Source organism: Neophocaena asiaeorientalis, unplaced genomic scaffold (genome assembly GCF_003031525.2).
Source record: "Neophocaena asiaeorientalis asiaeorientalis breed wild unplaced genomic scaffold, Neophocaena_asiaeorientalis_V1.1 scaffold437, whole genome shotgun sequence".
NCBI lineage: Eukaryota > Metazoa > Chordata > Mammalia > Artiodactyla > Phocoenidae > Neophocaena > Neophocaena asiaeorientalis.
This window is the reverse complement of record NW_020173375.1, coordinates 3,031,512-3,050,165: the sequence shown is the minus strand read 5'-3', so window position 1 is coordinate 3,050,165 and position 18,654 is coordinate 3,031,512. Positions and strand designations below refer to the sequence as shown.

General features: G+C 38.2%; 1 protein-coding gene across 5 annotated transcripts in view; it reads left to right on the top strand.

The window, feature by feature from the left end:
• CEP63 (centrosomal protein 63) overlaps positions 1-18,654 on the top strand; it is a 76,363-nt gene that overhangs the window by 3,620 nt on the left and 54,089 nt on the right. For 3 of the 5 annotated variants that reach the window (XM_024746239.1, XM_024746238.1, XM_024746240.1), the window contains exons 2-3: positions 4,707-4,775; positions 5,713-5,890. In XM_024746239.1, coding sequence (XP_024602007.1) covers positions 4,732-4,775; positions 5,713-5,890 — 222 coding nt within the window. In that variant the 5' untranslated portion in view covers positions 4,707-4,731. Of the gene's footprint in view, positions 1-1,831; positions 1,849-4,706; positions 4,776-5,712; positions 5,891-18,654 lie in introns of those variants that run through there. The other 2 variants (XM_024746236.1, XM_024746237.1) reach the window with 2 other exon arrangements.

The following is an 18,654-nucleotide window of genomic DNA, read 5'->3' as shown; positions in this document are numbered from 1 at the left end:
ACCCATGTCCGCTGCATCGGCAGGCGGACTCTCAACCACTGCGCCACCAGGGAAGCCCCTGTTTCCAATATTTTTCAATACTGCTTTTTTTTTTCCAACTGGATTTCTTTCATTATATTATAAAACATTAGCATAGTGCCTATAAAACAAATAGCTGTTAAGGTATACATCCAGACAAGTTTAGCTTCCTGTTTTCTGTACCCTGACTATTTCCCATCCTTACAGGTATCATATTTACCAGCTTTGAGCTTGTCCTTCCAGAAGAACAAATACACTATATATGTTATATATTTATATATAATTATATATCCTTAATATATTCTGACATTTATATTATACATAACATATATAATTTATATTTATGCAATATATATAATATATATCTATAATTTTCTCCCTTTCGTAGGTAAAAAGTAGGGTTTGCATATACTGTTTTCTATCTTGCTTTTTTCATCTAATATTATGTGCCCTGTAGATCCCACCATAGAAGTATGTAGAGATCGTTTTCCCTTTTCACAGCTTCATAGTATTATACCATTGGTGGATGAATATTCAGCTAGTTCCCTGTCAATAGGCATTTGTGTTGTTTCCTACTCTTGCAAATAGTCCTGCAGTGTATATCCTGCTGCATGTATGGTTTTGTATTCTTGCCAACATATGTTTGGGATAGATTCCTAGAAGTGGCATTGTTGGATCAAAGGGTAAATGCATATATTTCAGTTGCTAAGTATTGCCAAAATTTCCTCTATAGTAGTTGTACCGTTTTGCATTCCTACCTACAGTGTATGTGAATGCCTGTTCCCATAGCCTTGTCATCAGAGTGCATTTTCAAACTTAATTTTTCATTAATCTAATACAGAAGAAAGGGTAACTCAGTGTAGTTTAAATTTGTTTCTCTTATTGTAAACAAGGTTGAGCATGTTTTCATATGTTTAAGGTCATTTGCATTTCTTTTTATGAGAACTCTTTGTTCATACCTTCTGCACATTTTTCTATAGATTTTTATTTTTCCTTCAGTTTTTAGAAGCTCTTTATGTATTTGGTTAATTAACCCCTTGTGATAAAACTTTCAAGTAATGTTGTCATCTATCTTTCAGCTTTGCTTACAGCATTTTTCCCATGTAAAAGTGTAATTTTGTCTCCTAAGATTTCTTAGTCTTAGCCCCTTATTCTTTCTGGATTTTGAGTCATAGTTTGAACAGTGTTTTAAAATTTCATTTTTATTTTGGAAAATTTCTTTGATACTTTATCTGATAATTTTTTCCCTTAAATTTAAGCAGGAACCTTTCTGGGCAGTCATAAATGATATTGATTATTTATTGGAGCAGGCACAGTTTATCAGTCATAGTATATCTGTCATAGCCATAAATCTTTGTAATCACAGTAACACCAAGGCAGGTAAGGGACAAAGCATTGTTATCTTCCTTTAAATGAGACTTGATGAGTAGGCATATTCCTTCACTTAGTACACATATCTAACCAGACTTTTTATTTTCTTCCTGTGTCCCATTTTGTGAGTAATTTGATCTTGGGTGCATACTCTGGATATTTTTCCTGATCTGTAAAATAAAGAGGTTAAATTGGAGTCCTTTGGGTTCTTTCTAGCTCTTAAATTCCAATATGTTAATGAATATCAAAGATTTGCCCATTACTAGATACCCTCTTTGTTTTTTTTATTTTGGTTGTGCTGGGTCTTCGCTGCAGCACGCGGGCTTCTCTAGTTGTGGTGTGCAGGCTTTAGTTGCCCTGCGGCTTGTGGGATCTTAGTTTTCCGACCAGGGATTGAACCCGCATCCCCTGCATTGGAAGGCGGATTCTTAACCACTGGACCACCAGGGAAGTCCCTAGGTAACCTCTTTGGATTCTTTTTTCCTAAGGTTTAAAGTATGTTTTCCCTGCTTCCCAGACTTGGTGAAAAAGCCTGTATTTCCTTTAACCATTTTATTCTAGATTTCACTGATTTAAAGTAGCCTTCATTCGAAACGAGAGTTTTAAATATAACCTCTGTTCGTTGATATCTTGGTCTAACTGCAGAAATGACTAAGAGTGTCCTGTACCAATTGTAGAGCTACACAATTTCCATTTAACTACATTAACATTTCATGTTAGTGGCAAGGAGTAGCAGATTATCAAACAGTAATTGCTTAAATTTGTATTTATTTGGATAAAGAATAAATTTTATATACTTACCACATGGCACAGGCAAAAAAGAAAGCAAGTGGTGTAGTGCACGGAGCTGAATGAGGGTCAGGTTGGTTAGGAAATGAGTCAGTGATATAGCTATGAGAAACTCGGATGAGAAAAGTCCACAGAAGATCTGAATCCTTGATATTTACCTGATCCTCAGGAATGAGAAATGATGGTGTTGGTCAGCTGCTCGAGGAGATGGTGAAAGTATTGTTAAAAGATCATTATATATTAGTAAGATTATTTTCCACAGAGAATGTTACTGGTTCCTCCCCACCCCATCCCCACCTTTTTTTTTTTTTTTTTGCGTTACGCGGGCCTCTCACTGTTGTGGCCTCTCCCGTTGCGGAGCACAGGCTCCAGACGCTCAGGCTCAGCGGCCATGGCTCACGAGCCCAGCCGCTTCGCGGCACGTGGGATCTTCCTGGACCGGGGCACGAACCCATGTCCCCTGAATTGGCAGGCGGACTCTCAACCACTGCGCCACCAGGGAAGCCCCTCCCACCTTTTTTTTTTAAAAAACAGAGATCTCCTTAACTAAGTCTTAGACCATGATTTTAATTTCTGAAATGGCTATTTTCCCCTATGTGGACTATTTTCTCTGTTTTGCTACTGCCACCTGGTGGCCATGGTGGTGACATCATAATTAAGTTTGTATATTTTTTCCTGTGTCCAGACTTTTCAATTTGGTTTGATTTTGTTTATGCCAAGAACACATTATTAAATAAAAAGAAGATATGCTGATGTATTTTAAGATCTGGAATACTGTAAAATATATAAAGATTGCACATTGGCTGGAACTTAGGAGTCACATTGCCTAGGTTTGAATCCTAGGACTGTGGTTTGTAGTTTACCATAATCAAGTTATTTAACCTTCTGAGCCTCAGTTTCCTCAAAGTAATAGTAGTTATGTTTTAAAATTGTTATGAAGATTGAATCTGACAATATAGACAGGCAGAAGAGTTGAGCATTCAATGACTTAGCTTCTATTATAAATATTCCTAATTACTAAATAATATCATTCAGAAAATATATTAATGTATGTTACTAAATCTGTTTCTAATATATATTACTAAATGTATTTTTTAAGAATAACATGACCTAAAGGAGTATAATTTTACTAATGATAGTTTTGAATAACTGTAGTAGCTCTGTCCTTACGAAGAGCACTTTCCTACGTATTTAATAAATATCCATGTAGAGTTGTCAGGAGCATGGTGCAGAATATATGTAATTGGCTATTAGAATCCCATTAAAAAGCTGGAAGAAACCTTGGAGATTATATAGATCATGCTTCTTACTTTATAGAGGCAAAAACTGAAGTCCAAGGACACAAAGCTACTTAGTTGCAGAGCAGGACTCTATCCTGGGTTTCCATATACATGGTACTGTGTGAACTGTGTACTGCCTCTCAGTTCCCTAGAGTGGATCAAAAAACAGAATCTGCGTCCTCTTGTAATTGACTGTGTCATTGTTTGAAAGAAAGTGGAATAGACCATGAAAACATTTTTCTTTAGGTTTTTATTTTGTCTAATGTTGGTGTAATACAAAGGATAAACCAGCTGGAAAGAAATCCTCTCTGCCATATGTGTGCGTGAACAGTTATTTAGTACTCCTGTTAGTAACTTTAGAAATAGATGCAAATAACGTGTAGTGGTTGTATTTTGCAGTCTTCTCATTCTCCTGTGTCTGTTTTATCTCCCTTCCCTTCTTTCTCTGCTAGACTCTTCTCTGTAGTTCTCCAGCTATGACCAGTTTGCATAGGGGGATAGGTGAAAAGGGAGGGGAATTGAGATACATTCAGCCAAAAGCATTCAGCACAGGCCAGGCTGAAATGCTACTCTAAGCCCTGGAGCTGCAGGTGTGAAAAAAACTGGTTTTCTACCCTTGACGGTTGAATAGTAGGGGAAAAAGGTGTGCAAAAGGACATTTCCAGGGTGGTGTAACTCCTATGAAAGAACCTGTTAAGGCCTGGGAACAATGAAGTGCAGAGGAGGGAGGGCCCACGTAGCTGCCTCTTAGGTGAGGGAGGGTGTTCTAGGAGCTTCATGGGCCTGTCATCTAGCCGGTGAGTAGGATCTCCCGTGATGGGCCAAGAAGTTGAAGCGCAGGGCATTTAACCTTTTTACAATATCTCTTTAAAAGAAGCTACACGTTTCCTCTGACCTCTCAATTTGTTAGTGTCACTGTTCCTCTGTTGCTAGCACCCCATCTCCACCCAGGCCCACTCTTACATGAGGAAGTAGGGACGTGACAGTGAGGTATTTGATTTCAGTCGTGCAGGGGGAGTGTCAGTAGCAATTCAGATCATTTTAAATTGTTTTGTTTTAGTCTGAAATGTATTTGGTTCTAGTATTTCTTGAAGAAATATTCCTTGACTGCTTCTACAGTCATCTTAAGAAGTGCTGCATTTTCTCATTGTTATTTGTATGCTTTCATTCACATTCTTAAGTTTGTAAGTTGGAATGTTAGAACATAAAAAATGAATTTTCTCCTGACAGAGTTCTTTGCTTTCCCAGTTGCCAAAACAAAGGGGATTTGGCGATGGAGGCTTTGTTGGAAGGAATACAAAATCGGGGACATGATGGGTAAGTTTGCTTTGACCTTAAGCTTCTCACTGAGTTGAAAAAGCATGTCTGAGTTATGCCTCTGACCATTTTGTGCTTTGGGTACAGAAGCAGAAGTGTGACCAAAATATAAGCTGATCCATGTCGTGTTTGTGGACAGTCTCTCTCCTTGGGGTGTTTCCCTCATCTCAGCAGTGTGAAGCTGGATGCTTACTATCATCCCAGTTAAATTTTCTGCTTTTAAAAAGCAAAAGGCTATAGAGGTTTTGTGACACTAAGAACAAATGCTTTTTTTTTTTAAAAGTATTAAACCTTAGGAGTTATCTCTCTGTGGCCATTCCCGGAAATCTCTGAATCCAATACATCTGTGTCCACTTCTGTTTCTACCTTTGTAACATTTGGCATCTCCAGAAACATTGAAGGACATCAGTAAGTTTACAACAATAAGATAGGATGCGGTAAGTTTCTAATAATAAGTTGGAAAGAAATAGTTGGAATAAATTTGGCTCAAGGATGGAGGTTCTTAAAACAGCTCTTAAAATTGTATTGTCATTTTCCCAATAGCCTACTTGTTTCCAAAGCTTTTTATTTTGTTTGACTAGCTGAGAATGTGACATATGCTTGCCTGGATTCTTCCTGAAAGCTTCCCTAAAATGTTACAGAAGAGCTAGTTGTTGGTTGTGGAAGTCTCACTCACAAACCAGACTTCAAACATAAACCTTGCGTTTGACTAGTTGACTTAGGCTTTAGGTCAGCTACTGGAGGAAGACAAACTTCCGTGGAATAAGTGATCATCTTATGTGAGCATTAAAAGGAAAAGCTCAGAGATCCTCTTCTCTGCTTCTGATTATTTGTTCCACGTCAGGTAGCTTTACATCTGCTATATTTTTACATGTGAAAGATGAAAAGCCACTTGGAGATATGTTCTATGTTCTTAAGGGTCTGTCCTTATTTATAGGGGATTTTTGACATCCTGTGAAGCAGAACTACAGGAGCTCATGAAACAGATTGACATAATGGTAGCTCATAAAAAATCTGAGTGGGAAGGACAGACACATGTTCTAGAAACTTGCTTGGACAACCGTGAACGGGAACTTAAGGCTCTCAGGAGTCAGGTGGATATGAAACACAAAGAGGTAAAGCAGATGATTTGCTACTCTTTTTGATATTTTCACCTTACCTTTTATAATAAATGTTTCTTAAATATTTGTTGAAGAAAGCATTTTAAAAATTTTGAATTCAATTTATTTAAAACAAAACAAAACACAGTTCACCCATTTCTCCCATCCCCTGATCCAAGCCTTGTCTCTTGCAGCCACCAATCTGTTCTCTATATCTATGAGCTTATTTTTTGTTTGTTTCTGTAGATTCTACATGTAAGGGAGATCATACAATATTTGTCTTTCTTTGTCTGAATTATTTCAGTTAGCATAATGCCTTCAAGGTCTATCCATGCTGTGGCATATGGCAACTTTTTTTTAATGGCTGAATAATATTCTTTATATATGTGTATGTGTACCACAGTTTCTTTTTTTTTTTAATAAATTTATTTATTTTATTTTTGGCTGTGTTGGGTCTTTGTTTCTGTGCGAGGGCTTTCTCTAGTTGTGGCAAGCGGGAGCCACTCTTCATCACGGTGTGCGGGCCTCTCACTGTCGCGGCCTCTCTTGTTGTGGAGCACAGGCTCCAGACGCGCAGGCTCAGTAGTGGCTCACGGGCCCAGTTGCTCCATGGCATGTGGGATCTTCCCAGACCAGGGCTCAAACCTGTGTCCCCTGCACTGGCAGGCAGACTCTCAACCACTGCGCCACCAGGGAAGCCCCCCACAGTTTCCTTATCCATTCATTCATCAGTAGATACTTAGGTTGTTTCTAAGTATCTTTGTTATTGTAAATGAAGCTGCAGTGAACAGGCGGGTGCATATATCTTTTTGAATTAATTTTTTTTTGTTTTCTTCAGATAAATACCCAGAGTGGAATTACTGGATCATATGGTAGTTCTATTTTTAATTTTTTGAGGCATCTCCATACTATTTTCCATAATGGTTGCACCAACTTAACATTCTCAACCAAGTGTACAAGGGTTCCCTTTTGTCCACACCCTTGCCACCACTTGTTATTTGTTGTCTTTTTGATACTAGCCATTCTGCAAGGTGTGAGTTGATATCTCTGTGGTTTTGATATGCATTTCCCTGATGATTAGTGATGTTGACCATCTTTTTCATGTACCTGTTGGTCATCTGTATGTCTTCTTTGGAAAAATGTCTGTTTGGATCTTCTGTCCATTTTTTCAGTGGATAGTTTGTTTTTTTGCTATTGAATTGTAAAAGTTCTTTGTATATTTTGGATATCAGCCCCTTGTCAGATACATGATGTGCAGTTATTTTCTCCCATTCAGTAAGTTGCCTTTTCATGTTGTTGATGATTTACTTTGCTGTGTAGAAGCTTTTTAGCTTGATGTAGTCCCACTTATGTAGTTTTGCTTTTGCTGCTTTTACTTTTTTTGCTTTTGCTTTTGGTGCAGATTCAAAATATCATCACTAAGACGTATATCAAGGAGCTTACTGCCTATGTTTTCTTCTAGGAGTTTTATGGTTTCAGGTCTTATGTTCAAGTCTTTAATCCATTTTGAGTTAATTTTTGTGAATGGTGTAAGATAGTAGTCCAGCTTCATTCACTTGCATGTGGCTGTCCAGTTTTCCCAACATCATTTATTGAAGAAACTGTCCTTTCCCCATCGTATATTCTTGGTTTATTTGTCATAAATTAATTGACCATATATGTGTGGGTTTATTTCTGCGATCTCTATTCTCTGTTCTGTTCTATCAATCTAAGTCTCTGTTTTTATGCCAATACAGTACCATTTGTATGTAATAATAGCCTTATAATATACTTTGAAGTTAGGGAGTGTGGTGCCTCCAGCTTTGTTCTTCTTTCTCAAGATTGCTTTGGCTATTCAGTTCCATGCAAGTTTTAGGATTTTTTGTTTTATTTGTATGAGAAATGCCATTGGAATTTTGATAGGGATTGCACTGAATCTGTAGATTGCTTTGGATAGTATGGCAGTTTTAACAATATTGATTCTCTCAATCCATGAGCATAGAATATCTTTCCACTTATTTGTGTCTTTTTCAGTTTCTTTCATTAATGTCTCGTAGTTTTCAGTATACAGATCTTTCACCTCCTTGGTTAAATTTATTCCTAGGTATTTTATTCTTTTTGATGCAGTTGTATATGGGATTGTTTTCTTAATTTCTCTTTTTGATAGTTATTATTTAAAAAATAGATTTTTGTGTATTCATATCGTATCCAGTAACTTTATTGAATTCATTTATTAGTTCTGTTAGTTTGTGATAGAGTCTTTAGGGTTTCCTAGCTATTTTCATGTGATCTGCAAACAGTGAGTTTTACTTCTGCCTTTTCAATTTGGATGCCTTTTATTTCTTTTTCTTGCCTAACTATTCTGGCTGGTATTTCCAATACTATGTTGAATAAAAGTGGTAAGAGTGGACATCCTTGTCCTGTTCCTGACCTTAGAGGAAAAGCTTTGAGCTTTTCAACATTGAGTATGATTTAGCTGTAGGCTTGTCATATATGACCTTAACTATGTTGAGGTATGTTTCCTCTATACCTGCTTTTTTGAGAGATTTGAGATTTTATTATAAATGGATTTACATTTTGTCAAATGCTTTTTATGCATCTGTTGAGATGATCATATGATTTTTGTCTTCATTTTGTTAATGAAGTGTATCACACTGACTGATTTACAGATATTGGACCATCCCTGTATCCTCAGAATAAATTTCACTTCATGATTGTATATGATCCTTTCAATGTGTTGCTGAATTCAGTTTGATAATATTTTGTTGAGAATTTTTGCATCTATGTTCATCAGGGATATTAGCCTGTAAAAAGAAATTTTTTTTGTTTGGTGGCACTCTTGTCTGGTTTTGGTATCAGGCTAATACTGGCCTCATAAAATGTGTTTTGAAAAGATTCCCCCTCTTATATTTTTTGGAAGAATTTGAAAAAGCTTGATATTAATTCTTCTTTGAATGTTTGGTGGAATTCACCAGTGAAGCCATTTGGTCCTGGACTTTTGTTTGTTGAGAGTTTTTGTTTAATGAATTGATCTGCTTGCTGGTAAGTGGTCTGTTCAGATTTTCTATTTCGTCATGATTCAGTCTTAGTAGCTTATACGTTTGTCAGAGTTTATCCACTTCTTCTAGTTTGTCCAGTTTGTTGGCATGTAATTTTTCATAGTAGTCTGTATGATCCTTTGTATTTCTGTGGTGTCGCTTGTAATATCTCCTCTTTCATTTCTGACTTACTTGAGTCTTTATATTTTCTTGGTGAGTCTAGCTGAGGTTTTGTCAATTTTTCTCTTTTCACAGAACTAACTCTTAGTTTCATTGATCTTTTCTGTTGTCTTTTTAGTCTCTATTTCATTTATTTCTGCCCTAATTTACTAACTTTGGGCTTTTTTTGTTCTTTTTCTAGTTCCTTAAGGTGTAGTTAGGTTGTTTGTCTGAGGCTTTTCTTGTTTCTAGAGGTAGGTGTTTATCACTATGCACTTCCCTCATAGAACTGTTTTTGCCGCATTCTGTAAATTTTGGCATGTTACCTTTCCATTTTGTTTTTCTCAAGGTATTTTTTAATTTCTCTTTTGATTTCTTCTTTGCCCATTGGTTATTCAGTAGCATGTTGTTTAATCTCCACATATTTGTGTATTTCCCATTTTTCTTCGTGTAATTTCTCATTTCATGCCATTGTGGTTGGAAAAGATGCTTGATATGATTGCAGTCTTCTTAAATTTATTAAGACTTGATCTGTGGCCTAACATATGATCTATCTTGGAAGATGTTCCATATACACTTGAGAAGAATATGTATTCTGTTGCTTTTGGATAGAATAGTCTATATATATGTGTTAAGTCCATCTGGTTTAACATGTTGTTTAAGGCTGATGTCTCCTTATTGATTTTCTGTCTGGATAATCTTTCCATTGATGTAAGTGGGATATTAAAGTTCCCTACTGTTATTGTATTGCTGTCTATGTCTCCCTTTAGGTCTGTTAATAATTGTGCTACATGTTTAGGTGCTCCTATGTTGGCTGCGTAAAGATTTACAAATGTTATATCCTCTAATTGGATTAACCCCTTTATCATTATGTAATGTCTTCTTTGTCTCTTATTAAAGCATTTGTATTAAAGTCTTTTTTGTGTGTGTGTGATATAAGTGTAGCTACTCCATCTTTCTTTTCCGTTTCCATTTGCATGGAATCTCTTTTACCATCCCTTCACTTTCAGTCTGTGTCCTTATATCGAAATTGTATCTATTACAGGCAGCATATATAGGTGTGTCTTGCTGTTTATTCCTTCAGCCACTCTATGTCTTTTTGTTGGAGAATTTAGTCCATTTACATTTAAAGTTATTATTGATGGGTATGTGCTTATTGCCATTTTGTTAATTGTTTTCTAGAAGTTTTTGCAGTTTCTCTCTGTTCCTTTTTTCTTCTCTTGCTCTCTTCCTTTGTGGTTTGATGACTTCTTTAGTGGTATGCTTATGTTCCTTTCTTTTTCTCTTTTGTGTATTTATTCTAGGTTTTTGCTTTGTGGTTGACGTGAGTCTTACACTTAACAACTTATATCTATAACAGTCTGTTTTAAGCTGATAGCATCTTAAGTTTGATCCTATTCTAAAGCTCAACACTTACTCTCATGTTTTATGTTTTTGATGTCACATTTTATGTATTTTTACCTTGTGTATCTTTTAGCTAATTATTGTAATCATAGTTCTGTCTTTTAACCTTTATACTAGCTTTATTAGTGATTAATCCACTACCTTCACTATATATTTATTTTTCTGGTGAGATTTATCCTTTCATATGTGTTCTTGTTACTAAATAGCATCCTTTCTTTCAGCTTAAAGAAGTTCCTTTAAAATTTGTTGTCAGGCCAGTTTAGTTTAGTGGTGGTGAATTCCTTTAACTTTTGCTTCTCTGGAAAACTTGTTATCTCTTCTTCAATTCTGAATGAAAACTTTGCTCGGTAGAGTATTCTTGGTTGGAAGTTTTCTTCTTTCAGCACTTTGAATGTATCGTGCTTTCTGGCCTGCAACGTTTGTGCTGAAAAATCTGCTGATAGTTTTATGAGGGTTCCCTTGTATAGAACTAGTTGTTTTTCTTCTGCTTCTTTTAAGATTCTCTCCTTGTCTTTAACTTTTGACATTTTAATTATAATGTGTCTTGGTGTGGGTCTCTTTGGTAGCATCTTTTTTGGGACTCTCAGGGCTTCCTGGATCTGGACGTCTGTTTCCTTCCCCAAGTTAGGGAAGTTTTCAGCCATTATATTTTCAAATAAGTTTTCTGCCCCTTTCTCTCTTCTTCTGGGAGCCCTATGAAGTAAATGTTAGTCTGTTTGATGTTGTTCCATAAATTCCTTTTTTCATTCTTTTTTCTTTCTGCTGCTCTGGTTGGGTAAGTTCCACTGCCTTGTCCTTGAGTTGACTGATACTTTCTTCTGCTTCATCTAGTCTGCTGTTGAACCCCTCTAGTGTATGTTTTTCAGTTCAGTTAATACATTCTTTGGCTCTGTGACTTCTATTTGGTACTTTCTTATATTTTTTCATCTCTTTGTTGAAGTTCTCACTGTGTTCATCCATTCTTCTCCCCATCTTTATGACCATTACTTTGAACTCTTTATCAGGTAAATTACTGATCTCCATTTCGTTAAGATTTTTTCTGAGGTTTATCTTGTTCTTTCATTTGGAACATATTCCTCTGTTTCTTCAGTGTGCTCGACTCTCTGTTGGTTTCTGTACAGTAGATGAAACAACCACTTCTTCCGGTCTTGACTGAGTGGCCTTGTGTAGGAGATGAACCTTGTTATTCAACCCTGCCTCAGCTCCTGGTTTTCTCTTAAACCTCTGTGCTTGTCCAGGCAGCCTATTATATTTTTAGTAGCTCCCAGTAGTTGAGGATGTGCCAAGGCCTGTCACTGTCCCAGAGTGGAGGATCTCAGCACCTAGATTCAGGCTGACTGGAATCTGGACCCTCAGGCAGCAGCTTTTAAAGTATGCAAATATATATAGTTCTGAGGGGCTGTGAAGGTAGGCCACATTGGTCCTCGGAGCCAGGTGATCTGGAGGTGTCCACTATGTGGGGTCCAGATGAACTATTTTCTGGGTGATACTGATGGGTTGGAGCAAGGCAGAGGGAGAGTGCCTAGATGGCGTCCACAGCCTGTGTTTCTTGATAGCAACTCCGTAGGCCACTGAATGTGAGCCAAACCTGAAGTCTGCTCCTCAGGCCGAAGGTCCAAGACAAGTAAAGAGGACTCTTTCACAGAGACCCTAGGGAGTGTGCCTCATTCTGCTTTCTGTGCAGTGCCTTGGGGTTGGTAGCCTGCCAAGAACTATCCCTCTGATTGCCATAGTCTTGTGGGATCCAGGAATGCAAATCCCTCCAGTCACCTAGAGCTAGGTAATTGAGGGGCGGCCGCTGGGCACCAGCCACGTGTATAGCTACCCTCCAGGAGACACTGGTGCACTAGAGGCAGCAGAGTGTGAGAGCAAAGGTAGCACCTGCCTCCAAGGTCTCTGGAAAGGATTACAGTCAACCCCAAGATGCATGCCTAATCAGAAGCTTGCCCCTCAGTTAGCAGTCAGGATGATCAGTTAATAGTCTCCCTTCGCACAAAGATTGAGCTCCTGGGTCTGTTGCCTTTGCTGTGCCCTTGGGGTTGTAACTGTTTAAGAACTCTTTCTCCTTGGGCTACAGCCCTGTAGGACCCATGAGTATAAGCCCCACTGACTACCAGAGCCAGTTGATGTAGAGGTGTTCCCTAGCATCAGTCACAAAAATCCAGGCACCAGACAGGGGCATGAGCTCCTTTCTGGGTGACACCAATTACTACAGTTCCTTGGGACCCAGAACACAAGCTCCCCTGGCCTCCAGAGCCAGGTAACCAAGAATCATATCCTGGGTAGCAGCTGTAAAAGTCAGGACACCTGTTGTGTGTTAAAGCTCCCTGCTGAGAGATACTGGTGCTCTGGAGCACAGCAAAGGTAGTGCCTGCCAGTCTTTGTTCCCAGAGCGTTCTAGCAGCTCCTAGATGTGTGTGTTGAACTAGATTCCTGCCCCTCTGATGGAGGTTTTAATATAAGCAGGTGAGCCTTATTCACTTTAAGTCTAGGCATGATTGGCTGCCTCTGAGCTGGACTCTGGGGTGGGTGAGTCCAAGCACATGAGCCCTCTAAGAGGTGTTTCTCATCACTATCATTTTGTGGGTCTTGGGACACAAGACCCATTGGTTTTCAAAAATTAGATGTTTTGGGGGCTTATCTGTCAAGTGCATGTCTTAAAAGCTGGGGTGCCCAATGTGGGGTTTGAATCCTTTGCTCCTCAGGGAGTTTTGAGTTCCCTTCTGGTTGTTAGTTGCTAAATCAGGGGTGAGGTTTATGGTGAGATTGTGTCCCCATCTCCCCTACAGGCTTTTGTATGGTTTTCTTCTCTTTTACCCAGTGTGTAGTCATCACGCAGCCAGCCTTTAGGTTCTTTTTTCGAGAAGAAATTGTTCCATATTTAGCTGTAGATCCAGTGAGTCTGTCGGAGGAGGTGAGTTCAGTATCTTCCTACACTGCCATCTTGAACTGGTGATACTGTCTTTTTCATAATGCAAAGAAAGCATTTGTGTGTCAAATTCTGATGGTTTCTTTCAGAAGAAGAATCGTTGGTGAAAATGCATAAGAGTATTAATATTTATTTCAAGGATCATGTTACCTTGGTCACATGTAATACATACAATAACTTCTTTAAGAAAATGTGAAGGGTGTCACATGATCCTTGTAACCTTCATTCTATTACATGCCTGTGTTAATAATCACCGAGTTTAGCGAACATTGTTTTTGGCCTCATTGTATGACTAGTGTAAAAAGTTAAGCCCCAAATTCAATAATTTGCTTCTTTTGGTTAGGTTTAAAATAAAATTCAGAAAACTCTTCTTAAAAAATTTATATTTGTGGGCTTCCCTGGTGGCACAGTGGTTGAGAGTCCACCTGCTGATGCAGGTGACACGGGTTTGTGCCCTGGTCCGGGAGGATACCACATGCCGCAGAGCGGCTGGGCCCGTGGGCCGTGGCCGCTGGGCCTGCGCGCCCGGAGCCTGTGCTCCGCAACGGGAGAGGTAAGAGGCCCGCGTCCCAGCAAAAAAAAAAAAATTTATATTTGCACTTGTTAACAGGGAAAAAGAAAGAAAAGAGGAAAATAAATATTATTTGTGATCTCATCACCCAATGTTATTGCTGATTTGGGGGAAAAGTTTAATAACATTTGCTAATTGATTTCTCTTTTTTTTTGTGTGGTATGCGGGCCTCTCACTGTTGTGGCCTCTCCCGTTGCGGAGCACAGGCTCCGGATGCGCAGGCTCAGCGGCCATGGCTCATGGGCCCAGCCGCTCCAAGGGATGTGGGATCTTCTCGGATGCATCGGCAGGCAGACTCTCAACCACTGCGCCACCAGGGAAGCCCTGATGATTTCTCTTAATTTAGCTGGTACAGTGAAAAGAACATTTAATATTGGAAGGGAAGCAGAAAGCATATATAAGTGCAAGAATTGCCCCTAAATTTCTGGCATCAGTGTTGATCTCAGAAGGATTGGAAGAGTTGTAGGGAAACACTGGTCCCAAGCCCCACTTGGATGGGCTTTCCTACCAGTAGGATCACCAGTGCTGTCATTCAGCTTCTTCAGGGGTGCTTCTGTGAGTGGTAGATTCTGTTGATGATACTCACTTATCAAGAATATTTTAGAAATGTTTCATGTCACAAGGAAAGAGTTAGGCTTCATAAAGTGTTTGTTTCCGTGTCAAGAGAATCTCTCAATTGGCCATGCACACATTGGGTCAAAGCAGTACAGTTGACCCTTGAACAACGTGGGGGTTGGGGGCATCAACCCCTAATGCACTCGAAAATCCACATATAACTTTACAGTCAATCTTCCTTATCTGAGATTCCACATCCATGAATTCATGTAGTACTATAGTATTTATTGAAAAAAAATCCATATATAAGTGGACTCATGCAGTTCAACCATGTTGTTCAAGGGTCAACCATACATAGTAACATTGGCCGTGTTAGATTTAGATTCAGTGTTCTGAGAATGCCACTTGCTAAACTGGAATTTATTTTAAAATTTGGGTAGACTTTTGAGAATGTATTTTAAAATTACACCTCATGGGACTTCCCTGGTGGCGCAGTGGTTAAGAATATGCCTGCCAATGCAGGGGACATGGATTTGAGCCCTGGTCCGGGAAGATCCCACATGCCGCGGAGCAACTAAGCCCGTGTGCCACAACTGCTGAAGCCCGCGTGCCTAGAGCCCGTGCTCCGCAACAAGAGAAGCCACCGCAATGAGAAACCTACACACCACACGAAGATTAGCCCCCGCTCGCTGCAACTAGAGAAAGCCCACGTGCAGCAGTGAAGACCCAATGCAGCCAAAAATAAATAAAATTTTAAAAATTAAAAAAAATAAAATTAGACCTCATGAAAAGATATAGAAGGTGGGTAAAAAAGTGCATGGAGTGATAATCATATTTGATTTTTTAAAAATCGTAATTTAGGTAGGGTCAGTGCTCCTTGGTAAATTACTTTAGTTACTACTTCTTTATTTCTCCTGGGGCAAAACAAAAGTAGTTCTGTTTAGAAAGTTAAGGTGATAGTGCTTTCCTAGTTAAAAAACACTGTACAGTTGACCCTTGAACAACCTGTGAATTAGGGACACTGATCCCCGATGCAGTTGAAAATCTACATATAACTTTACAGTTGGCCCTTGTATCTGTATCTGTTCTGAATCTGCAGATTCAACCAACTTTGGGTGGTGTAGTACAGTAGTACATATTTATCGAAAAAAATCCATGTATAAGTGGATCTGCACAGTTCAAACCGTCAGCTATATATGTGGATATCTAAGTTGTTTACTTCGTTAGAAACCCATTAAAGAAATTCCTGTGTGTGTGATCATGAGAATATTCATGCCGAGGCTGTTGAAACTTACTGCTGCAGCTTAGTTTTGATGTCAAGGGCATTACTGCACTACATGCAGTAATAAAACTACTCATTTTATTGCACTTCACTCTGTAATGCTTTGCCGATATTGTATTTTTTTACAAATTGAAGTTTTGTGGCAACCTTGTGTTGAACAAGTCTGTTGGTACCTTTTTTCTAATAGCATTTGCTCACTTCATGTCTCTGAGTCACATTTTGGTGATTCTTGCAATATTTCAAATCCTCTACCAACATATAGATTATGACTCACTGAAGGCTCTGATGATGGTTAGCATTTTTTTCTTTAGCAATAAAGTGTTTTTAAATTAAGATATATACATTTTTTTAATACTCTTGCACACTTAGTTGACTACAGTACAGTGTAAACATAACATTTATATGCACTGCGAAACCAAAAAAATTCATGTGACTCATTTTATCACAGTATTTGCTTCATTGTGATCTGGAAGGAACCTGCAGTATCTCTGAAGTATGCCTGTACTTAATACCATAAAGAGGAATTAAAGAGATTGAGTAGATAGGTTCCTTGGTAAAGATTTGAAGATTACAGGTTTGGCCTGGGGACATAAAAGATGTTTAGAAATGTAGCTGTCAGTGATTTGCTGCTTCATTGATTGGGTTGCTGGAAGTTGATTAAATTTCTAGAGGTAAAGTGTTTTTACCAAATACTAATTATAGGAATCTGTTCCATGGAGTTTGTCTGTGAAATTGTAATTTTACTGTGTTATTGGTAATAATATGTTTATAATCGACTTTGAAAAGCACATGATAGAAGAACTAGAATATAGAGCTTTAAGTTTTTGTCAGTTCTATTTGTTTGAAAGTTTCAGGCCTAGAAGCAGTTAGTCCTATGGTATAAACCAGTGCTACTGAAATGACAGGTCCATGGTGAGATGAAAGGATTGCACCAGGATGTAAAGTAGTACATTGCATCCTTCACTTCACAGAAAGTTTTGCTGTATAAAAATGTCAGTTGCACTAAACAGTGTGTTTTGTAACATAGTTGATTACATTCTGCTTCAAGGTTCTTATCTCACACTGGATTGCTATTGTGACCAGCTCCAACCCATCTGCAGATCATACTTGGAGGAGTACTAGTATAAACAACTTGTTTCATAAGTGAATGATCTGTTTTCTGATTACATTGTTGGGATTGGATTGGTTTTAATGGACGTTTCTGCTGCTGTTACCTTCTAATGCCCTACAGAGCAGGTAGAGCTAATGAAACAAGTAAGGAATCTGGAGTCCTGGCTGTGCCTTTTCTCAGCTGAGTGGCCTTGGACAAATAATTTAACCTCTCTGAGTCCATTTCATCATGTGTAAAATTAGGATATAATCCCTATGTTCCCGTGTTGTTGTGAAGATTGAGTTACTGTTTTAAGAAACCACTTTGAAAACTCTAAATTGTAGTTAAAACGGTATCATCCATACTGACAGTTTTCAAACCTCTCTTCCATTTCTCTAATGCCATCTCTTGCTCTCAGTAATTAAGCTCTTTCTTCCTCCTCTTTTTCTTTAAGAAATTTAGATATTGTTGTGTGCCCACTAAGAACCAGACTCTGGTAAATAAATGAAATTAAACAATCTTTTTTTCACATTTTATATTTATGCTTGCCTTACATAGTAAATGAAAAGAAAAATGGTTCTACAAAGCTCGTAAGAAAAAACAGTGATCATCTGCCCTAGTCCTCTGAACCTAGGGTTCTTGCTTCTCTGAGGCAGTCATTTCAGTGTCTTTTACTCTTTTTTTGTTATTCTCTTCATATTTCTATATAACATTTTATGGCAATCTTCTTAATTTTCAGTTTTAACTATTTATCTAATAACTTGCTGCTATGAAAATTAAGGGCTTTGCTCTCATATACAATTTCCATCCCCTCATCCCGCCAGAATTGTATATCTTAATTTTTCGTTATGTCAGTGTTTAGTGTTTATATCATTAAGATGGTAATTATTATTTACAACTGAGTCAGATAGCATAATAATAATCAAGCTTATTTCTTGTGCAATGTTTTTGTTTTCTGGGGAATTAGTAACTGTCTCATTTTTATTTGCTTTTTTGAAAAGTACCTTCTCAATGATAGGAAGAATTGATAATGCCAATATCTAGATTTGCCATGGATCTCTTTCTTTTATTGCTTCTACTTTTTTTCACTTTTGTTGTCTTATCTCCTTGTATGTGTAGGGTTACTTTCTGAGTGGGTTATCAAGCACTGTATTTGTAAAATTATTTGAAGAAATAGTTTAAGACACAGAATAGTGTTTTTTTTTTTTCCTTTGGAGAAAGTTTAGGTTGTTTTTTCCAAGTTCCTGGAATCCCTAGCGCTTTGGAGATGCCTGGGGACAGATGTTAGCACTCTCTTAAGATCATCTTAAACTGATTTCAGAGATTCAGATGTCTGCAGTTGATTGGCAATTTCAAGAAGGCCTGTTCTACATCTGGCCCATTCTTACTCCTAGGGTACAGCCTTTCAGGGTCCCAACTCAAAGCAAGGATGGGTTCAGAGCTGTCTTGGGCACAAAATCTTTTATTCTCTTAGTCCCTTGAAGTTATCAAAACTCCCATTCGGCCTCTTATCCTTTCAGCTGCCTTCTCTAGTTTCAGTTAATACTTGCCCCAAACTCTGGGCTCACCTCCCTCCACCTCTAGCCTAGCCCAGATGCTGACGTGGTAATTCTTCCCTATCATGTTAGCGCTTGACTTCAGGCACAGTTTTTAAGAAATCTTACTTATATAGTTGTCCTCAGTGTATGGACTGGCCCAGAATACCTAGTCTGCCATTACCAAATGTTAAAGTCTGAAAGATTCACATTTAACTAAAAACATCCTAAGTGAAA